General features: G+C 46.1%; 1 protein-coding gene and 2 non-coding genes across 3 annotated transcripts; all 3 read left to right on the plus strand.

Annotated features, from left to right (window-relative positions):
• The first annotated feature begins 486 nt into the window (after window positions 1–486).
• Trnav-cac lies at window positions 487–559 on the plus strand. The gene has a single exon. It is a non-coding gene; the product is annotated as a tRNA-Val (tRNA).
• Window positions 560–9,616: 9,057 nt separating this feature from the next.
• Window positions 9,617–9,719, plus strand: LOC113456258. Its single transcript, XR_003377103.1, has one exon. It is a non-coding gene; the product is annotated as a U6 spliceosomal RNA (small nuclear RNA).
• A 3,500-nt stretch (window positions 9,720–13,219) lies between these two features.
• Window positions 13,220–18,088, plus strand: Cfap126 (cilia and flagella associated protein 126). The gene is made up of 5 exons (XM_005348788.3): window positions 13,220–13,273; window positions 15,700–15,762; window positions 15,929–16,009; window positions 16,595–16,771; window positions 17,542–18,088. Exons 1-5 carry the CDS (start codon window positions 13,247–13,249, stop codon window positions 17,749–17,751), a joined length of 558 nt encoding a protein of 185 aa, XP_005348845.1. The 5' UTR covers window positions 13,220–13,246; the 3' UTR covers window positions 17,752–18,088.
• The last annotated feature ends 803 nt before the right edge of the window (window positions 18,089–18,891 follow it).

The raw sequence follows: 18,891 nt of genomic DNA on the forward strand, positions 1-18,891 counted from the left end.
AAACGAGAAAGCCTGAAAATGCTTTCAATTTAGACATAGGATAAATGTAAGATGCATTTTCATTGTTTTGGGCCTGAGCTTACAACGTCCTTCTTGCCAAGGCCCTCACCTGAATGGCTTCCTGCCTGATGACCGACCGGTCCGTTTTTTCTCCAGTCCCGCGGCATAGCAGATGCTGGGCGCCAGGGGGCGCCCTAAATTCATCAGTCAGCCATTCCTGGAGCTCCTCGGGATCTGGAAAACCGTGGGTGCTTACGGAAGCCGAGAACAGCTCCTCCTGTGGCCTCGAGGTCCTGGGATCCTTAATCTCGCTGGCAGTTTTCTTTGGAGCTACCATGTGTCTCCATGGGAGAATGTCATCTAGCCTCAGAGTGGAACCTGTCTGATTTCAGAAGTTGATTGACTGGGTTGAATTTAAGAACGGAGTCAGCAAACAATAAATTCACTCCAAATGTAGCTGGCTTACAAAGCCAACGCCACCAGCCGGTTTCCGTAGTGTAGTGGTTATCACGTTCGCCTCACACGCGAAAGGTCCCCGGTTCGAAACCGGGCGGAAACAGCCGGTCAACTCTCTTTTTTGTCTTTTCACTCTGATAGAAGGATCATCTTGGGAAAAAGAACCCAACCAATTCACAAAGAAATCCCCACGTCTCCTGGGGCCTAAGAGGATTGGAGCATTTGCAGTGACAATTACACGAAGAAAGGCAGATTGGTGGCGGTGAGCTGGTCCTTTCAGGGAATCGACACATAAGGTAGATTTTGTTTCTTCAGCGAGAGATCCGAAGGTACTTGTGTTGCCCTTCAGTTTCTGGATCGTGTCTTCCAGAAGGCGCCGTGGACACACTGAGAGCCAGAAACACGCTGCTCGGTCGTGGAGTCGTCAAGTCTGGCTTCTGCCCCCCGGAGGAAGGGCTCTAGTTTCTTCAGAGGGATTGCCTCGTGTCCCTCTCCTCCAGAGTTTATAACCTGTACTGAGATCCAAACCCCCTCCCCGCTTTATAATGCGGCTTGATTAACCTTCATTTAGCAGAGACGCTCCCGTCTCTATTATTTACACTCGTCTTTACTGTCAGTGGTTTTGGTTGTTATGACACCGTCCGGTTCTTGGACATAAAAATTATTTTTCTCTCTCCCTCTTCACAGTCTCTTTCCACAAGGAATCTTAACGTCCTTGGTTCTAAATCAGTTTGAAACATTTTGTTGTTGTTGTTGTTGTTGTTGTTGTGTTTCAAGACAGGGTTTCTCTGTAGCTTTGGACCCTGTCCTGGAACTAGCTCTAGTAGACCAAGCCGGCCTTAAACTCACAAAGACCTCCCGAGTGCTGGGATATATTTCCTTACATATATATATATATATATATATATATATATATATATATATATATATATACATACATATATGTGTGTATATATATATACATACATACATATGTGTGTGTATATATATATATGGTCAGAAGGGAAATAACTGATTCAGCTGTCAAGAGCTCTTGCTGAGGACCCAGGTGGGTGTGCTATCAACACCAGCTGGCTCACAACCACCTGGAGCTCCAATTCCTGAGGATTTGACACCTTCTGACCTGCAGGTAGTTAGTTGTACATACACACACACAAAAAATAAGTTTATGGAGCTGGCCAGTGGTGTCGCACACCTTTAATCCCAGCTTTCAAGGAACAGAGGCAGGCAGATCTCTGAGTTCTACAGATAAATAGTCCAAGAATAAGAATATAAGAATATAGAAATGTAGAGTCAAGAAATAAGAATGTAAAAGTAAAGAAATATAAGGTTGTAAGCCTAGGAGAATGAGAACTGTCAGCAGCTTTCTCAGCAGCATAAGGATTAACTATTAACAGTGGGGTGCTGGGCTTTACAACTGGCTGCTCTGTTTACACCAGTGAAGTAGCCATCTACAAACTGAGGGTCAGCTCTGCAAACCGAGGGTCAGCTCTGCAAACCGAGGGTCAGCTCTGCAAACCGAAGGGTCAGCTCTGCAAACCGAAGGGTCAGCTTTTAGATAAGCCCCTGGCCACTCATGACCAGAAATTAATGCAAGCTGAGTTAACTTTTAAATGATGGGATGTACGTGACTTTTGACTTTTTGGTTTTATGTCGTCCCATACCCTTCCCTGCTATGTGGAACTGGCGGTGCCAGGGGAGGTGCAGAGCCTTGGTAAACACTATCTAGGAAAGCCAGGGAAAAACAGTAGATTAAATACAAACACTAGTCTAACTGAAAAACTCTGTTAATGGAAATTGCAAAGAAGGGCAATTTGTATCTGAGTTTTACCTTGAGGTTGTAAACCTCTTTCATTATTGCCTAATGCTTGCTATAAAAGGAGGAGTTCAAAAACTGGCCTTTGCCACACACAGCCTTACAGATCCATCTCTGGCTGTGGTCTCAACTAGATGATAAGCTTTTTGTGCCCCGTGGAGATTTCTTTTTTTAATTTTTAAATTTTTTCCTGGAAAAAAAGTTTGCTTCTGGTTTATTAGACTTTGGTGGTCTGTCCCCATCTTTGTGCGACCCCCATGGACCCCCCCCATCTTTGTGCGACCCCCATGGACCCACCACAGAGTGAGTCCCAGGACAGCCAGGGCTACACAGAGAAACCCTATATCTCATAATAATAATAATAATGTTTATGAAAGAATAATGCCCATGGCTCGAGAGAGATGCAGTCAATATGAGCAGTACAGAGCTGCTCCCGTGTGGCTGTTGGGAACCAAGCCCAGTCCCAAGGACAAGCAACCAGGCAAACAATGCTCTTCATACAGTTTCCCCCTTTTCTTTTCTTTTTTAAAAATAGGGTCTTACTATGTAGCTCTGGCTGGCCTGAAATTCTCTATGTACACCAGGATGGCCTCAAATTCACAGAAATCTGCTTGCTTCTGCCTCCCTAGTGTTGGGATTAAAGGTGTATGCTTCTCTACCTGGATGTTTTTACTTTTGCTCCATATATACTTAAAAATTCACTCATCCAAAATTGAAGACGTAGTTCTGGGCAGTTGTGGTATACGCCTTTAATCTTAGCACTCAGAAAACAGAGGCAGACGGATCTCTGTGAGTTCAAGGCCAGACCGGTCGACAAAGCAAGTTCCAGGACAGGCTCCAAAACTGTGGAGAAACCTTTTCTCAAAAAAGAAAACAAAAACAAAACTGAAGGATGATACAGAGCACAGGGTTTCACACTATGGTCTTGAACCCGAGGCAATACTCCTGTATAGCCCTTTTAAAATTTTTTTTTATTTAATGCAAAGTACGTGAGGGCCTACTGTTATTGTCTGGGCAAAGCATTCCAAAACACAGTGAAAAACCACATCCTGGGGATCAGAAAGAAAGAGCTCACCATTGTGCTGGCATTCTGAGTCTGCTCATCACCCCGAGTTCCAGCGAAGATGGATGAGGATTGAGCTGCAATTGAACCTGGACCAGAAATCATACGCTAACCTAAAACCTGGCCCTGAACTTGACCCACAATGTTAGGCAAAATAACAACCCCCCATGTATCCATGTATTAAGTCATGAGTATGTTGCCTAATGGTGTACTATGTGTTGGGTGTGGTTTAAGTATGTGTCCCCAAATGTTTGTGTGCTAGAAGCTAGAAGCAGTAGAGCCCGTTGTGACTCTGCTGAGGTGAGAACACAGCCCTGACGGGACCAGAGAGACAGCTCAGTGGTTAAAGCTGCTCTTCCAGACGATCCCCGCACCCGCAGTGAAACTCATCCCACCCCCTGGTCTGGCTTCCCTGAGCACCAGACACCCAGCTTGTGTAGACATACGCATACAGGCAAAGCACCTGTACACATAAAAATTAATTAAAAATAAAAGTAGAGCCCAATAAGTAAGTTAACCCATGCATCACAACTGTGTTCCTGCATATATGTGTGCGTGCCCAAGACACACACACACACACACACACACACACACAGAGCTAGTGGAAGGTGCCCAGATCATTGGAGCTGCTTTCATCATGAATGTAGCTCTTGAGGTAGTTATTCTTCTAAAAAGTCTAGCCCATCAATTCCCTCGGCTTCCGGATCTCTCCAACCTGTCTCCTTTCTCACCATGTGGTCCTCACCAGAGAACTAACACGTGACTGCGCTTCATACTGGACCTTTGACCTCCAAATGTGAGCTTAAATAAACGTTGCTTTGTACCCCATATGGTATTTTCTTCTATTAAGAGGCAATGTCATAATACACATAGCATGTAGCACAGACTTTGAGGTGGAAGATTTATTGAGGCTGGTTTATGCCCTTCTAACAGGAAGAAAGCAAGTAAGCGGTTGCAACAACTAGTTACAATGGAAGCCAACCGAAACCAGAGGGATGTCTTGTGTGGTGGCTTCCCAGACTAGTTTGGGGCTGGCCTGGGTTGCAAAGCATTTCTAGAAAGCACGAGACGAAACTGTGGACCGAGGCCTCGCAGACCACTTGGCCCATCCCCAACTTCCGGTTCTTGGGGCGGGGGAGGGGGCGGTCTGACGGCCCCGCCTCATCCCCTGGCCGCCCCGCCTCCCTGCCCTGTCCCACGGTCCCTTTAGAGCTTTCTGGGTAGTCCAGCGTGAGTCACGGAAAAGGGGAGGGGGGGCGATTGGTGGGTGCTGAGCTCATTTCTGGACAGGGGGACCGGATGTGACTCTCGGGGGCAAGTCCATCCTCTCTGTGGCCGGAGCTGTGGTCAGAAGAACCCCAAGACCTCGCAAGGGAAAAGGGTATTTTCGTTTCAACTGAGTTCCCGTCACTCCTGTCTAATTTCCCCTCCCCGCTGCCCCGCCCCAGACAGGGTTTCATCTCTGTAGACGTGAAGACCAGGCTGGCCTCGAACTCAAAAATACATCTGAGTGTTGTGGTTGCAATGGTACACCCCACTCCCACCCCCTGCCTGGCCCAACAGTTCAACAGTTAATTTAGGAATATTATCTCTCATTAAGTAACTTTTTTAAGTTTTTTGTTGTTGTTGTTGTTTCGTTTCTGTCTTTTAGAAAGGGTTTCTTTGTGTTCTGCGGACCAGACTGGCCTCAGACTCAGAGATCTGCCTGTTTCTGCCTCCCAAGTGCTGGAATTAAACGCGTGCAGGATCACGCCTGAACTTTTAGAATCTTTAATTCACTAATTTCAACTTTGAAACCATAAGCTGGTCAAATGACTCTGATCACACCTCTAGAACAATACTGTTTACGTGTTTCCTAAGCAACCATTTGAGATACAACTTCAGGTCTATGTTAACAGCTTATGTTAAGATACTTATTTGTGACTCTGCCTGGAGGAGCCCATACGAACACTTAGGTGTCTTATTCTTCCCTGTCTCTCTTTCTTTTCATCTTCACGTTAAAATGAAGAGATGGCAAGTACTGATGCTTATCCTCCTGCCTCCACCTCCTGAGTGCTGGTATTGACTGAAGGTATAAACACCATCTTGTTTATTGCAGACATTGAAAGATGGAGAGGAGCTTAGGAAAAAGACAGCACACACCTTACAAACCTGATTGTGGGTAAGGCTTCTCAAAAAAGAAAGACCAGACATTCAATTGTAGTCACTAGTAACTTCCAGTCGTTACCTTGTATCTTGGCTATTTCTGTGTATTCACTTGAGCAATGGAGTCTGCATCTCCTTGCGAGACACTGACTAAGAAGGAAATGACACCGGTTTCGTTTGACAAAGTGACACATCTTCCTCTTTGTTCTCTTGGGATGCACTTAGAATCCACCATCCTGGACATGAGAAGCAAAACGCCCCGATGGTAAAATAGTTCAATAAAATTAATTTTAAAAACAAGATATTGTCTGAGAAGTCACATGTTCATGATCCTGCTTACAACCTCAGCTGGGAAGCAGCCAACACCTTGCTTTTCCCTGTCACAAAGTGGAGGGCGGGGCAGCCAGTTCAGCCAATTCACAGACGAAGAGACACACGTGCTGGGGTCTGAAATGGGGGAAAGGGTGAGCTGCATATGTGGCAACATGCCGTTGTAATGTACATTATAACCAGCATAATTTACAGTCACATGGATGGGCAGTTCCAGACGATTCCAGTCCCTGAGCTATCATCAACCTCGAGCCCCCAAGTCTTCCCAGCTCAAGGGTAGTGATCTGGATTTGGGGGCAGAGACAACCCATCCTTACTGTTGCCCCCTGCCACCCTTTTGGTTTTTTAACAGAGGATTGTTTTGTTTTGTTTTGTTTGCTTGCTTTTTGTTTTTCGAGACAGGGTTTCTCTGTGTAACAATCATGGCTGTCCTGGAACTCGCTTTGTAGACCAGGCTGGCCTCGAACTCACTGAGATCCACCTGCCTCTGCCTCCCAAGTGCTAGAATTAAAAGGCACGTGCCACCACTGCCCAATTTTTTTTTTGTTGTCGCCCCCAGAGTTTTGCTACACACCCCAAGCCTACTTGGGGTGTTTCCACTTCTACCTCCTGCTTTCAGGGTTCTTTAAATGTCCTGTATTTATTTATTTATTCAGGTTTTTTTTTTGAGACAGGGTCTCTCTGTATAGCCCTGGTTGTCTTGGAACTATGAGGACCAGGCTGGCTTGGTATCTATTTTTTTAAAGTTATGAGCTCCCTTCTGGCAAAGTCCTGGAATAGTACCAGATACAACGTGGCTTGTATATTGGTTATTTTTCTCAGCACTGTGAGAAAATACTGGACAGAAGCAGCTTATGGAAATAGTCCTGGGGTGGAGGCTCCCCATGACACTATACTTGGGACGGCTCTGGAATGGAAGCTACCCTCATGATACCATAGCTGGGACAGCCCTGGGATGGAGGCTCCCCCAGGATACTCTTCCTGGCTCTGAGAAATCATCTTCTCCTAGACATCAGTGTTTCTCCCTAGGGCAGTGCTTTGAGAGTATACAGTGTCACCAGCTAATATATTAATCACATCTTTCTAAGCAAAGATAATAGGAATTTGTACTTATTTGAAGCCAAGAGTCTTTTCTCATTCTGAGCATTCTGAGTTGAGTAATTTAGATTTTGGCTCTCAGGATTGTTTTTTTTTTTTTTTTAAGCAGGGGAGAGGAGTTGAGACAGGGTTTCTCTATAGCTTTGGAGCCTGTCCTGAAACTTGCTCACTTGCTCTGTAGACCAGGCTGGTCTCGAACTCACAAAGATCCGCCTGCCCTACCACCTGAGTGCTAGGATTAGAGGCGTGTACCACCACCGCCTGGTTTAACATTTATGTGCTTATCGCCCCACATAAATTTAATTTTGCCCTCGACTCTGCTGCTCTGTTTCTCAGGGTGTTCCCACCATGTCTTCCTGTTCCTGACACTAGTACTCACATAATTTAAGGACTGTGGTGAGCAGGGCTAGGTGGCATGCCTGCCATCCTAGCACAGGGAGGTTAAGGTCTGCATGGTTGTGTCCAGACCCTTCAAAACGTGTTATGGTACAATGTATCACAACTCGGGGATATATAACTTGGATCATAGCCAACTCTTCTTTCAAAAAATATTCTTTTGTGAGCTAGACATGGCGGTACGAGCCTTTATCTTAGCACTCAGGAGACAGAGGTGGGCAGATCTCTGAATTTGAGACCAGCCTGGTCTACAATACTAGTTCCAGGACAGCCTGGGCTACACGAGAAACCCTGTCTCGGGGGAAATATTTTTGTTGTTGTGAAAAGGATTCCAGGTATTGTAACACATACCTGTAACCCCCGAACTCAGGAAGCTGAGGCAGGAGGGACTGCTCTGATTTTGGGGCTCTCTCAAAGAAGGAGGAGAAGAAAAAAAAAAGAGAATTGGCTTTTTAAAAAGTTATTCTTTTTATAATTTATTTATTTGCATTTTATGTACATTGGCGTTTTGCCTGCATGTATGTCTGTGTGAGGGTGTCAGATCCCCTGGAACAGGAGTTACAGACAGTTGTGAGCTGCCATGTGGGTGCTGGGAATTGAACCCTGGTCCTCTGGAAAAACAGCCAGTGCCCTTCACGGTTGAGCAATCTCTTCAACCCTTAAAAATTATTCTTCTGGACCTGGCGGTGGTGGCGCACGCCTTTAATCCCAGCACTCGGGAGGCAGAGGCAGGCGGATCTCTGTGAGTTCGAGACCAGCCTGGTCTACAAGAGCTAGTTCCAGGACAGGCTCCAAAACCACAGAGAAACCCTGTCTCGAAAAACCAAAAAAAAAAAAATTATTATTCTGGCTGGAGATGCAATTCAGTTGGTGTAATGACCTAGTGCTTGGAAGGTGGAGGTCGGAGGGGTGGGATTGGTCGGAGGGGTGGGATTTCAGCGTCACCCTTGGTTAGCCAGTGAGTTCAAGGGCAGCCTGCTGCACACCAGACCCTGCCACACCTTACAGGAGACGGTTCTCTCTTTCCACCACCTGGGTCCCAGGATCAAACTCAGGCTGTCGGGCTTGGTGGTAAGCACCTTTACTCACGTGGCCATCTCACTGGCCCAGGAAAAGCAATTTCCAAAAGAAGCTAAAAAGGATTGAGGATGTATGTCAGTGATCGAGTGCTGCCTAGCATGTGCCAAACCTGGGTTCAATCCCTGGTACTCACAAAAATCAATAAAAACAATAATACAGAAAATAATAATAAAAATAATCCCAAGTGCTGGGATTAGCGATGTACGCCACCACAACCAGCAGTTTCTGTAATTTTTAAAAAAAATGGTAGAAATAGTTTCTGAAGATAAAGACGAGGAAGGCACTTCCAAGAATGGAGGTGAGCCAGAGAGCTCAGCAGGCCCAAGCCCAAAGCCAGGATCTGTGATTCTTAGACATTAGCTCACCTCTTCACACTAGATGCACTGACCAGTTTTGTTCAGCTGATTTTCTATTTTTGAAAATCCATTTAATGTAGATTTTTTTTCGATTTAAAAAAATTTTTCTTCCCCCAACTGAGTGTGTCACACTTGTGATCCAATCCCATTGCTCAGGAGGTGGAGGCAGGACCTGGAATTTAAGGCCAGGCTCTGCTACTCTGGAAGTTCAAGGTTAGTCTGAGCTACGTGGTACCGTCTGCAATACACACTCTTTCTGTTTTGCCTCTTCATTAATTCTAATGTAGTTTGTGCCATCTCCTCTATTTCCTTGAGTAGTTCGGCTAAAAAAAAAACTACCAGTTTTGTTTTTGTTATTGTATACACACACACACAAACACAAGAGAGGAGAGAGAGAGAGAGAGAGAGAGAGAGAGAGAGAGAGAGAGAGAGAGAGGAGAGAGGAGAGGAGAGATTATAATAGCAATAGCAATGTCCACTAGGGGGCGCCGTAGTCTCAGAGAAGAAAACTAATATGGCTATTGAACTTGGAGGTGTTTTGTGACTGAAGCTTTTACATTTGTAGCCATGCATCATTTTTGACCTTATTGTGTACAAAACTATTTCCGTTTTTATGGGGAAATCTACAAAACCCAGGTCTCCCCTCCAGCACCTTTTTACTATCTGGACCAGGGAGGTAGGATGCAGGGCTCCTTGGAGCTACTTGGGAGAAATCTTGGAGGGTTGACAACATACTAGAGATAATGGTTCAAGTGGTCCAAACCGTGTGGTAGGGGAAATAGATGCCTAAGTCTTTAACAATAACTGCTTATTCATCATTTTTGGGTTCATATTTTTGCCAAGGGGAGGAAATACATTAAAAGTTCAACCTGTATGCTCCTGTCACAGGGGTGAGCCACAGCACAGAACAACACAGAGAAGAATCAGCATGACCCCTGTGCAAGACTGCCATACAAAACATGAAGCATTCCATATTTTGAAAATAAACTTTTATTTTTTTAAGACAGGGTTTCTCTGTGTAACATCTCTGGCTGTCCTGGAACTCACTCTGTAGACTAGGCTGGCCTCGAATTTACAGAGATCCACCTGCCTCTGCCTCCCAAATGCTGGATTAAAGGCATGCGCCACTACTGCCTGGCAAAGTTCATGTTTCAAGCTGAGTGTGCACATGCATGTACAGCTCTCCAGTGCTTGGAAGGTAGAGGCAGGGGGATTAGAAGTTGAAGGTCATCTCCAGACCATAGCTACACAAGAAATTGAGCCAGCTTAGACTAGAGATCCTGTTTTTTGTGGGAAGTCCAAGCCTCCTACTTTGGGCTACTGTGAATTAGATAAACCACAGTGGTAGTGCTGTGTTATTTGGAGCGCTAATCACTCTAGCAAGCCCAGGTTCCATCCACAGACCTGCCAGAGGACACTCATAGGTCTGTGAAAAGCAGTTTTCCAAAGCTGACTCTTTGATTCTACAACCTTGTTTCCTAGTGTCCACTACAGAGCACGCTCACATGCAAAGTGACTCGTGAACAGTGGCATTGCTGCCTTGTCTCTGTGAGATCATGGGAGAAGCCTCAGTGTTGAGTATGCAAAGTTGATGCACGCATCATGAGTGTGGTCCACACACACTTATGAAGAGATCCACCTGCCTCTGCCTCCTGTGCTGGGATGAAAGGTGTGCACCGGACCCAGCCCATCCCTCCGGGTAATTCTTAAGCCAATAACAATGTTAAAATTATTGAAGCCTCCTTATATCAAATGTCTACCACAGCATGTTGTGCATAGTTAACCTAAGAAGTAGGACTGCCTTCACTTTCCATTCAAGGTCACAGAGGCCTGGGCAGATGAACTTCCTCCCTAAGAAAGGCCTCAGATTCCAAGCACATCTAGAATTTCACCCAGATAGTTTGGCTCCAGGATGAACACTAGTGGCTGTCCTCACTTAGCTCCAAGTTTACACACTGTCCACAGCACCAAGGAAAACCGTCTTCATAGCTGGTAACAAAGACAGAAGCTCCCAGAGGAACCATGGGTGCAGAGCTGTCAAAATGGATGTTCTAGAGCAGAGACAGTCCTTCGTCCTAAACTAACTTTTTTTTTTGTTTTTTTTTTTGTTTTTTGTTTTCGAGACAGGGTTTCTCTGTGGCTTTGGAGCCTGTCCTGGAACTAGCTCTGTAGACCAAGCTGGTCTCGAACTCACAGAGATCCGCCTGCCTCTGCCTCCCGAGTGCTGGGATTAAAGGCGTGCGCCACCACCACCCAGCCTAAACTAACTTCTTTCTCTTCCATCACTCTAGAGCGCTATGAGAATCCCAGGGTGCTTTCCTATGTCACACTACCCAGCTGTGAGAGCCTAACAAGGGCTGTTTTTACCCCATTATCTAGAAGGGTCACAAGTGTCCTTATGCGGGGTGTGTTGGATGGGATAAAGATTTTAGGGGAAGAAAAAACTAGCAATTATCTCTCCCTGAATTTTGGAGGCAGAGTCTCAAGTAAGCCAAGCTTGCCCCAAACTTGTAGCAATCCTCCTGCTTCAGCATTTCAAATGCTGGGATTATAGGTGTCAGGTACCACAAGCAGCTTGCTTTCTTTAAAAAAAAAAAAAAAAAGATTTTATTTTTAATCATATGTATGGGTTGTGGTGGCTGTGTCTGAAGAGGGGGTCAGATTCCATGTAGCTTATTGAGTTATGAGCTGTGGGTGCTGGGAACCTGAACTTGGGTCCACTGCAAGGGCAGCAAACATTAATCACTGAGTCATCCTCCAGCTCCCTTGCTCCCTCCACACTTCCTTTTTTTAAACCAGATTTATTAATTATGTAATAGTTTCACTGTGACATTTTCATACATGTCCATATTCTGATATTATTCTCTTATCCCTCCCAATAAACCTCCCTCTGCCCCCCCCCCAACAAGTCCCCCTGCCACGTTATAGGGATGTTTGTTGAGATAAGGTCTCATTATGTGGCCCTGGCTGGCCTGGAACTCACTATGTATGTGAATTTGGCTGACTTCAAATTCACAGAGACACATCTGCCTCTGCCTCCTAAGTGCTGGGATGAAAGGCACCACCATGCCCTGGTGTACATGTGAGTGTGTATGTCCTACTGAGCTCAGGGTTGCTTGCCTGAGTGGGAGGTAACCCACCAGTGGCTGGCTACAACACTAAAGAAAAAGGTCTTGCCCTTCTCCAGCAACCATTAACTGCCAATGACTCCATGTAAAGGGTGGAGCCTTGAGAGCCCCTCCCCCAGCAGCTGTTAACTGCCTATATAGCCCCGAGAGGTGTGGGCCTTGTGAGTCCTTCATGTATTTATATTGGTTTTTCGAGACAGGGTTTCTCTGTAGCTTTGGAGCCTGTCCTGGAACTAGCTCTTGTAGACCAGTCTGGCCTCGAATCCATAGAGATTCACCTGCCTGTGCCTCCAGAATGCTGGGATTAAAAGCATGCACCATCACCGCCCAGCCTCTCCCATATAGTAGGCTAAGTAGCTCAGGCTGATCTTGAACTTGAGATCCACCTGCCTCTGCTTCCTGAATACTGGGATCACAGGCATGCCCTGACATATCTGGCTCTGAAGTACTTATTTCTTTGGACTTGTTTCTTTTCTTCTTTTTAAAAAAACTTGAGGCTATATAACTGACAAGTGCTCTTTAGTTCTAAGACCCCAGTAGATGAGTCAATCAGTTTAACAGAAATTTGGGGGAGTCTCAGAGGGTTTCTGAGTTTTACATCTAGCAGGTTTGGGCACCATCACTTGATCCTCCCAAACCTGGTACTTTAATCTTCTTACACTGTCATCACCCCTGCTCAGTTTCCCGCCCTAGGTCCCGATTTGCCATATCCTAACCGACACCATGAACCTATGTTCTTAGGTTCTGTGACTGCGGACTGATGGAGGAGACAGGAGTCGTTTAAGGACCAAGACGAGACGTACATTTCCTTCTGGGAGCAAACAAGTTGGTGGCTTCCTATTTGTTATTCTGTAAACAGTTTCTTGGCTGTGTTCAGTTCCCACTGTGTGCTTACAACGTCTGGATAGTTCATTCATTTTATCCTGCACTGTGTACGAAGTAGGCCATCTCCACAGTATGTAATGATAGCTGTTTATCGAAGGGACGCCAGGGGCTTAAGCCATATAATACCATGTTAAATAAGGACCCATCCTGTTCCTAATTCTACAGTTAGTTCATTATACCACACTGTCGCACAGACTCAGCTCTTAGTGTCCCAGTTTGTTTAATAGTTGAAGATGTCATTCAGAGACAACCTGGAAATTCTGAAGCAGGGCTAACATATTGGGGAAAGAGGCAGCTGCTTCTCTGCCCACTTTTTTTTTTCATGTTTATTTGGTCCTCCACACTCTAAAAGGAAAAGAAACCGAGGTTTCAGAGAAAAAGGAAGGGGCCAGTGTGAGCCCCAGAAGATAACCAACCCCTGCTGATTGGGAGGTACTCCCAGAAGGCTGCCCTTCTGCAGTTGCCAGGCAACAAGTGTAAACAGGACAGGATCATGGCCACTAACTACAGTGCCAACCAGGTAAGTTCTCGTTCTACCCCCTGACATTTTATTTTACCTTCCAGATTCTACCTTTGGGCCTACCCCTCCAGCATATTCTGCTCCCCAAACAGACGCTGAGAGGACCGAGGGTTTCACCTCACAGTTGGGAGGGTCCAGGAACCAGCCAAAAGGGCCTGAGTTAAGCTTGTAGAGTGTAAACCAGAAGGCAGGGATTCTATTTTTACAGGCCAGAGTAAACGCTTTAGGCTTTGTAAGTCAAATAACAAAGTCACAGCTATTTACATGACAGTTCTCCCTAATTTGTTTTGGAAAAATTCAAGACATAGTAACTAAAGCGAGTGTAAATGTGCTCCCGGTGATCCTAGGGCTTTGGAGGCAAAGCAGGATGGTCAGGTGTTCAGGGTATCCTTGGCTACAAACCAACTCCAAGGCTAGCCTGAGCTCCATGAAACCCCTCTCGAACACACACACACACACACACACACACACACACACACACATATCCCACCATGGTGGTATGTACCTGTAATCCCAGTATTTAGGACAAGGTGGCAAAATAATCACTGAAAGTTTGAGGCTAGCCTGGCCGAGATAGCAAGTTCCAGGCCAGCCAGAGTGTGGTAGTGGGACCCTGTCGGAAGACCCTGTTGGAAGACCCTGTCTACACATTTTGGAAGTCTTTTGGAAATAACATTTTGTTCAGTTGGAATTCAAATTTTAGTGGATTTTCTTCTTCTTCTTTTATGTGTGTGTGGGGGGAGGTAAGGTATTGCTCCTCTGTAGCCCACCTAGACTAGCCCACAAACTCCAAATTTTCCTACTTCATTCTGGGAAGTAATGAGATTATAGGTGTGTGTATCATTATGGCCAACTACCTTTTGTTAAAGCAACACAAATGTTTGTAAGATCCATTATTTCCTTGCTGTTGTTATTTTTCAAGACAGGGTTTCTCTGTGTAACAGCCCTGGCTGCCCTGTCACTTTGTAGACCAGGCTGGCTTTGAACCCATAGAGATCTGTCTGCCTCTGCCTCCCAAATGCTGGGATTAAAGGTGAGAGCCACCACCTCCAGGCTGTAAAAAAACATTTTTTGCCAGGGAGACAGAGGCAGAAAGCTGGACCCCTAGGGGCCTAAAATGATGGATGGATGGATGGACAGACGAAAGGACAGACAGACAGATTTAATAGGTATGACATTCCCTGCTCTATGGTCATTCAAAAGCAGGAAGCAATAGGGATTTGGTTACTTACCCTTGGTCTAGTCCAGCATTGCCTGACAAAGTAAATCACAAACATAATTTTAAAGGCTTTAGCAGCTATGTGAAAATTAAAAATTAAATTTAATAATGCTCAAGTGGAACCCAATAAAACCAAAATATTTTAATATTGATATTTTTAAAATTATTTAAAAAAATTCTACACCCCCTCCACACACACACCCCTCTCTCTCTTTTTTTTTTTTTTTTTGGTTTTTCGAGACAGGGTTTCTCTGTGGCTTTGGAACCTGTCCTGGAACTAGCTCTGTAGACCAGGCTGGTCTCGAACTCACAGAGATCCGCCTACCTCTGCCTCCCGAGTGCTGGGATTAAAGGCGTGCGCCGCCATCGCCCAGCTACACCTCTCTTATACTAGCTCGTTAAAATCCATTTTTCCCGACCAGTGCAGAGGATCAAACCCTGGGCTCTGTCCGTGCTAGACAAGTACCTTACCACAGAGCTACACCCCAGCCTTCCAGTGTTTCTTTTTTTTTTTTTAAATATTTATTTATTTATTATGTATACAATATTCTGTGTGTATGCCTGCAGGCCAGAAGAGGACACCAGACCTCATTACAGATGGTTGTGAGCCACCATGTGGTTGCTGGGAATTGAACTCAGGACCTTTGGAAGAGCAGGCAATGCTCTTAACCTCTGAGCCATCTCTCCAGCCCCCTTCCAGTGTTTCATACTTAGCTTAAAGTACCCAGTTTACTTGTTCCTTTTCACACGTTTAACATGCAACCGGTTGCTATGTGCTGGGCAGCACACATCTTGAGCACAGATTGTAATCTTGCACTTGATTAGTAGGCACCAGATCCTGGGTTCAAGTCACAGCTGGCGAAACAGAAACAATTTCTTCTGTCTTTAATGTCTTCTCTTTCTGTATGTGCTTTCTTCTTTCTGTCGTGTTTTCGGGGCCCTGTTGGGGCATCTTCACACACGTGCCGACTGTGTATGACATCCCTCCCTCGTCTCCCCCCTCCAGCTGGGTCCTTTTCTTCCCAGATGTAGTGCCCACTTCTGCCTTGTTTTTAACCCATCACTTAGTCTCCCCCCTCCCTCTATGCCCCTTGTGACAGTGAGTTAGAGTTCACATAGCTGTTGCAGCCTTTGGCGTTCAGGTACCGAGAACTGTGTCACGGTTTCCTGAGCGTGAAGCCTTTGAGTCTCCTCTTTCTCTCCACAGTATGAAAAAGCTTTCTCGCCCAAGTACTTGCAGAACTGGTCTCCAGCCAAGCCAACAAAAGAGGTACTCCGAGCTCGGTGCCCTCCATGGCCAGTTGATGGTGACTGGCCTCCTGTTCTTCCTGTCACCCACCTAACTTCTTTACCCTTCTAATGGTCCACCGTCTCCTCTCCCATGCCTCTATTGCAAGCCCGCACTTCAAGTTCTTCTCTTTCCACCGCCACCACAGAGAGCCTCTACCCATGAAGGTTACACTCAGATTATTGCCAACGATCGAGGTCATCTCTTGCCTTCGGTGCCCCGTTCCAAGGTGAGATTCCCCACGCCCATTCCTATCAAAAAGGTAAGAGTTAGCCAGGTGAGTGGTGCACACCTTTAATCCCAGCACTCAGGAAGCAGAGGCAGGAGGATCTCTGTGAGTTTGAGGTCAGCTTGGTCGACATAGTGTATTGCCAGGCCAGTCAGGACTATATAGATGCTGTCTCAAAACAAAACAAAAAGGGCTGATGCATAAAAATGGGGCAACAACCACCATATGAAAAATTAGAGCCCAGTCTGTGAGTGCCCCAACCTGCTAACCAATTTATCCACAGGACAGAGCTGTGCTGAGCACATGGAAGTCCTGGAGATGATGAATACATAAACAGTGTTTTCAATATTTAAGGACAGGATTCCTTTATCACGCTTAGCCAAAGAATGCAAAATTTGTGTCGTAAGGAAAGGGGCAGAAAACCAGCATCATAGCTGACTGAAGAGAGAAAGAGTGAGGAGAAGATCCCTTCAGATGTTTCGTTATTAAGATGCAGAAGGGACAGAAGGAACGTGAGGCCAGCAAGCCCTGCCAAGCAGACACAGCAGCCATGAGGACCTGTTGCGCACTCCCTTTTCCTTTTAGGCAAGTCCTTGGGGTTCCTTCATGGGCACCTGGCAAATGCCCCTGAAGGTGCCACCTGCTCGGGTGACCTTGACCTCCCGCACCACTGCTGCTGCTGCCTCCCTCACCAAATGGATCCAGAAGAATCCTGATCTACTCAAGGCCTCTAATGGACTGCGCCCTGAAATCTTAGGCAAGGTATCCAGCCTTCCCATCTAACCCAAACCCCTAGTCTCCACTTCTTCTCAACCTCTGTAGTAATATGAGCGGCAGGCTGCTTCCTGCCACCCGGCCACTTGGCTAGCCTATGCCCCGAAATAATTACACGGACACTGTATTCTTTTAAACACTGCTTGGCCCTTTAGTCTAGCCCTTACTGGCTAATTCTGATATCCCCATCAACCCATCTCTAATAATCTGTGAGCACTGGTCTTACCGGGGAGATTCTAGCCTATGTCCATCCTGGGTCGGAGCTTCATCGCATGTGCCTCAGAGAGCAGAGCTATCCCTGCGTCCGCCCAGGAGCCGGGAGCATGGCGTCTCTGCTCCAGACAGCAGAGCTGTAGAGTCTGAGCTCACTTCCTCTTCCTCCCAGCATTCTGTTCTGTTTACTACTCCCACCTATGTTTTAACCTATCAGGGCAAGCAGCTTCTTTATTTAATTAACCAATGACCTTCCTCCATCAAACCTCAAAGCTGTTATTCCAATCCAGCAAGGGGAGGGACCTCTAACCAGTTCTGTCTTGTGTTGCCTAATCTCTAATCACTAAGGTCTTAAGGAACAAAACAAAGCCATCTTGTTGCCCAGCCTTAACCCCAGTATAAAACAGTCTCAAGGGGAGGTTAAATATAACTATTCTTGACTTGCCCATGGTGTAGGAAGAAAGGGAGTTGAATTCTGAAGCTGACTGGGGATTATCTTGGCCTAACCAGAAATATGATCATCTTTCCCACCCTAACCCCGACAGCCCCATGACCCTGACAGTCAGAAGAAACAGAAGAAATCTGTCACAAAGACTGTACAGCAAGCAGCAAACCCGACCATAATTCCCAGTTCCCCAACTGTCGATGGTGACAACTCAGATGGAATTCAAAGCTCACACCCCTCTGCAGGCCATACACCAGGGCCCCAAACTCCAATTAACTCTCCCAAGTCCCCACCTGCAAGCCCGTGTTAAGACTCTCAAGCAAGTAGGTCCTTGTCTAGCTGAGACCCAGACTTGCAAAGCTCTAACTCTGCAGGGGAGGTGTCTCAGGAGACATTTTAGGGACTGACTGGAATACAGAAGACCCTGTATTCAGAAACATAGAACAGAGAAATGGTGGGCCAGGAGGAAAGGCAAATTTGGGCAAATAAACATTGTTAAGTCTTTTACTGACCTGGGTTTTCTCCTTGTTCTATGGCTGTCTTTTGTAACCCATAATTTGAGAGAAGGCAGGGAAAGAGTAGAGGAAAGAACACCAAGACGTCTTTACTTTGGTTTTTCGAGACAGTGTTTCTTTGTGTAGACCAGGCTGGCCTGGAACTCACTCTATGGAGCAGGTTAGCCTCAAACTCACAGATCCGCCTGCCTCTGCCTTCCAAGTGCTGAGATTAAAGGCGTGCAAGCAGGTCTTGATAAAGAATGTCATTTACACTTCAACAAAGACCAACAGGAAACTGGTCTGCGTGACGTGAGGGCAAACCCTCAGAGCACCGAACTTTGTAAACCAGCATCTTCAAAACCACAGGTAGGGCACGTGACCCTGTCTAGGATTGTTTACCCACTTAATGAATATATGTAGGTGCGCCTCAAGCTTGTGGAGGTCGGAAAACAACTTGTGGGACTGTGGGAGTTGGTTCTCACCTTCTGCCATGTGGACCCTGGGGATCGAACTCAGGTCGTCGGGCTTGGTGGCTGGAGCATATACCCACTGAGCTACCTCAGACAGAGCAGCTCATAAGTAGAAAAAGGAAAACGCTGGGGTGTTCCACTGCTCCTTCAGTCCCTGGATGGTTGAGAAGTGGTCAAGAGTCTACACGCATTGCAGCCTCCAATCTGTTTACCACTGCCCTGCTGGGCACCTTTCTGGCACTGCCTGTTAAATTTAATGCCCTTGCCAAGTCTAAAGCCAAAGGTATTTTCTCATGAACACTGACCCTACTCAAAGGACAACTTAGAAGACAGCTGTTTCAAGCTGGAGGAACTCTATACGATCTCCCAGGATAGTCAGATGTGATGGCATATTCTGTAATTCCAGCTACTTGGGGTGCTGAAGCAGGTTCAAGGTCTGCCTGGGCTTAGGTAACTTGGTACGGTCTGTCTCAAAAACAAACA

The sequence above is a fragment of the Microtus ochrogaster genome, chromosome 6 (assembly GCF_000317375.1).
Source record: "Microtus ochrogaster isolate Prairie Vole_2 chromosome 6, MicOch1.0, whole genome shotgun sequence".
In the NCBI taxonomy this organism is placed as follows: Eukaryota; Metazoa; Chordata; class Mammalia; order Rodentia; family Cricetidae; genus Microtus; species Microtus ochrogaster.

What these genes read in the sequence shown, in the direction of transcription:
- Cfap126 (XM_005348788.3), top strand. Translation starts at nt 13,247, where the DNA reads ATGGCCACTAACTACAGTGCCAACCAG. An exon ending in CAGCCAAGCCAACAAAAGAG is followed by an intron (nt 15,763 to 15,928) that starts GTACTCCGAGCT and finishes CCGCCACCACAG; the next exon opens with AGAGCCTCTACCCATGAAGG. An exon ending in GCCCTGAAATCTTAGGCAAG is followed by an intron (nt 16,772 to 17,541) that starts GTATCCAGCCTT and finishes TAACCCCGACAG; the next exon opens with CCCCATGACCCTGACAGTCA.